This window comes from Tupaia chinensis, unplaced genomic scaffold (genome assembly GCF_000334495.1).
Source record: "Tupaia chinensis unplaced genomic scaffold, TupChi_1.0 Scaffold145659_1, whole genome shotgun sequence".
Lineage (NCBI taxonomy): Eukaryota > Metazoa > Chordata > Mammalia > Scandentia > Tupaiidae > Tupaia > Tupaia belangeri.
Genome location: NW_006205516.1, coordinates 160,077 through 164,012, shown reverse-complemented (window position 1 = coordinate 164,012; position 3,936 = coordinate 160,077). Strand labels below are relative to the sequence as shown.

Below are 3,936 nucleotides of genomic sequence, written 5' to 3'. Positions count from 1 at the left end.
GCTGTGTTGCCTCTAATCACTTCATTTGACTAGCTTTAAAGAGCCATGAGCTCTTAGCTGCTCAAAGCAGGGATCAGGGCTCTGTTAAAGGCTCAACCGGAAATCAGTATTGTTAGAACTCCAAAAAGTTAGGACTCATTCTACTCTATTTTGATGGATATTTTCATGGTTTTGAGAATATGAAAATCCTTGGTTTTTAGGGAAAGCGCCCCTCAACTGCCAGGTCTCATTCTTCCTCCTAAACCCCAGTCTCCTTCCTAGTGGCAGCAGCTGTTTCCTGTGTTTTGTCAAGAGGTAGTCTTTACTTGTAGGGACCAGCAGTTAGCGTAATGGCTATGTCGCTGGACATCCATGTAGTCGACCATGGTTCATGTCCCAGACCTGGTGGCTTAAACTCATGCTGGGTGTGTGTGCGTGCGTGCCCAAGATCCCACGAGGAGAGTGGAGGAGAAGGGATTGCGGCATGGCCATCCCCCTGGGGGGTGATTTCTCGCTTTCTGTCTGACGAGCACATGTGCCCTATAGCAAAAACCTCTTAAAAAAAAAAAGAGGTAATCTATACTTGTAGTACTTGTAGTACATGTGTACTGTGCTCACATGTGTGTACACATGCACAATGAATAATACCTCAGGGCCGGCAGGTGGCATGGTGGTTAAAGGTGGTTAAAGGTGCTGGACTCCCACATGGCCGACTGCGGTTCAAGTCCAGACCTGGCAGCTTGCCAGCTTCCCTCTCTCTCTCACTGTGTCCCTCTCTGTTCTAATTTAAATAAGTAAATAAAGTTAAATAAAATAATTCCTTAAAAAAAAAAGAATAACTTCCTGAGTTTCATCTTTCAGGCAAAAGAAAATGGATAAGACTAACATTTTCAAAAGTCAGAGGAGAATAGAAATGGAAAACTATTTTAAAAGCCTGAAGATAATGAGCATAGATGAAAACAGCACCGTGGATGAAGTGGCTCTAGCTCTGGCTGAGGACACAGTCACGACAGCTGTTAAGACTGTAGAAGGTAAAATTCTTGCGTGGGTGCCTTAAGAACTGTCTTGTTAGGTAATACCACACTAGTAGGCAACTAACAAATACAGGACTTTTTTTTTTTTTTTTTTTTTTTTTCTAGAAACCCCATCAAAAACATCCAGTGGATCACACATGGTGAATTCACAGTGGAGAGGGGCCGTAGACAAATTGCAGCATTTGTTTTGGTAAGTGAGTTGATCACCGGAATTGGGTATACCAGGGGGAAGAACAATAGAAAGGCTCTTTGATCAAAATGCTGAAGTTGACGGCCAGCCCTCCAGTGCAGTGGCTGAGTGCTGTGCATGGGGGGCCAGACTGCACGTGGCTGACTGCAGTTGGAGTCCTGGTGCCAGTGGCTTGAAAAACACGCTAGGTGTGTACTTGTATGTATCTGGGGTTCTGATAGGATGGGGAAATGGAGGAAGGGATTTTGAGGCATGACTGAGCCCTGCTGGGAAGGTAGTGTGTGCTCTCGCTCTTTCTGGCAAGCACATGTGCCCTTTGGCAATAATAAATAAATAAATAGTGAAGTCCAGAAAACCTAGGAGATGATGTAAATGTGACTAGAGTAAGTAAACATTGTTTCCATCTGGGTCCCCAAATCAAGGTGGCTTAGGCCTTGAAGGTGAAAAGCACAAGCTGATTTCCCTGTTTGTATCACCCTACCCTTACATTGACCTTTGGAAAACCTGATTTTCCTAGGTGAGCAACTTGTCCATTAAGATGCAATAAATGGGAACCAGCAGTTAGCGTAATGGCTATGTCGCTGGATTCCCATGTAGTCGACCGCGGTTCACGTCCCGGACCCGGTGGCTTAAAACTCACGCCCGGTGCGTGCATGCCCAAGATCCCGAGAGGAGAATGGAGGAGAAGGGATTGCGGCATGGCCATCCCCCCTGGGGGGTGATTTCTCGCTTTCTGTCTCTATGTCTCTGTCTGTCTGGCGAGCGCACGCGCCCTATAGCAAAAACCTCTCCAAAAAAAAAAAGATGCAATTAATGGGGGCCTAGTAGCCGACAGAGGGCGATGCTCCTCCCCAATAGTTCATCACTAACTTTAGAACGCTCATATTGGGACAGCCTGTGGTGTGATGGTTAAAGCAGCTGGCTCACACATGGCCAACCCTGTGGTTTGAGTCCTAGACCTGACAGCTTGAGAAACAGGCCAGGCATATGGTTGTGGGTGCCCCAAATCCTGAGATGACGGATTAATGAAGGAGAGAGGACTGAGGTGTGACCATTCTCTGGGGAGGGATTTCTCTCTCTCTCTCTCTCTGGTAAGTGATGTGCCCTCTAGCAAAACTAAAGGGAAAAGAGAAAAAATCGGGGATTAGCTTTGGAATGTATTATCTACATGGTAGAAGGTACCAGCTGTGAACACCTTTTTTTCATGCTTGTGTCTGGCTCTGATCCCTTTGTGTGGGTTACCCTGGCAGCTCTGGGAGAAGGCCTTGGGCATCAAAGTGGATGAGGAAGAATGGCTTGGAATCCCTTATCACTGTGTTTCTATGGAACAGAAGCCGATTACAATTCATAGAGGTGAATTTGTGCACTCTTGGCCAGTCATTCAAAGTCTACAGCCCTTGGGGCGGGGTCCTAGGCCCTGGGACACCCTGGTCAGGTGGGAAGGAGGAAACATCAGGACTTCTGGCTCCATGCCCTGTTGTGCTCCAGGGGACACCACACACCGTTCCCATCGGAAGGGGAACCCAGAGCTCAGTGAGGATGAACGGTACAAGTTACTCTGAGGCCTTCAAGCTCTGGAGTATGTCTCTCTACATTTGGGGTTGGGCGAAGGTCTCTCCTGCCTGCTATGCTCAGGGCTGCTGAATCAGACTGGAATGGGACACAGAGCAAACAGGAAATTTAAAAAATATATTGTTTTCCTTTTGTTACTTGTGCGTTGGTGTCATCAGGTGTATCCTGAACAACACACTAAAAGGCAAGAGAGTGAGTCCTGACAATGGCCCACAAGGTCTGATGAGGTCTGAGTCCCCTTGCCCTCCTTCCAACTTGTGCTTCAGACCCCATCACTCACTACCTTCTCCCCTTTCACCTTCCTCACTCAGCCACACTTGCCTCCTTGCTCTTCCTCAAGTGCCAGGCATGTTCCTGTCCTACCTTAGGGCCACTGTACTTGCTGTCCCCTCTTCCTAGAACCGCTCCCCCTAAGCTATATTCTCATGGCTCACTGTTTTACCTCTTCAGGTTAAAATACCACCTGCTCATTGAGGCCTTCCCTGGCCATCTAAAATTGAACCCTCTCCCCTTCTCTCATTCATTTTTTCCCTTTGCACTTATCTCTACCAAAGATCCGGGAGTCTACTTATCTATCCTATTGCCTTTCTTCAACCACCAGATCATAGGTCCACGAGGGCAGGGACTTTGGCCCTCTGCTCTGTCCCAAGCCCCTAGTAATATCATGTACACAGAAAAATGCTCAGATTTATTCTCTCGTTATTGTTATTTCTTCACAGATCAAGAGACAGTCCAAAGCATTTCTTACCTGCTTATAGGACTCTTGTGAGGATAGTGGCAATTAGAAAGGAGATGACTGAAAAGCTAAAAGCTCCCTATAACTCATGACACAAAATCACTGTTTCCAGTCCTACTATTCCAGTGAGCCATACAAGTGAGTACAGCCATCTAAGTCCCAGGCATTTCGTTTTTGATGTTTTAGTTTGCTATAGGGTGCATGCACTCACTGGAGAGAGAGAGAAAGTGAGAAATCACCCTCTGGAGGGGGGGATGGCCATGGCACAATCCCTTGTCCTCTAGAATCCTCTCAGGATTTGGGGCGCACATGTATGTCCACCATATCCAGGACTGGAACCATGCAGTTGGCCATGTGGGATTTAGCTGCCATTCACTGGCTGGCCCAACGTGTCAGGCATTTTTTTTTTTTAATTCTTTTTTTTT

General features: G+C 46.9%; 1 protein-coding gene across 1 annotated transcript in view; it reads left to right on the top strand.

The window, feature by feature from the left end:
- Positions 1–1,113: 1,113 nt before the first annotated feature.
- AKAP14 (A-kinase anchoring protein 14) overlaps positions 1,114–3,936 on the top strand; it is a gene marked incomplete at its 5' end in the record, with an annotated part of 19,126 nt that continues 16,303 nt past the window's right edge. Inside the window, one exon of the mRNA XM_006168279.3 lies at positions 1,114–1,203. Within this exon, the coding sequence (XP_006168341.1) occupies positions 1,114–1,203 (90 nt within the window). The remainder of the gene's footprint in view (positions 1,204–3,936) is intronic.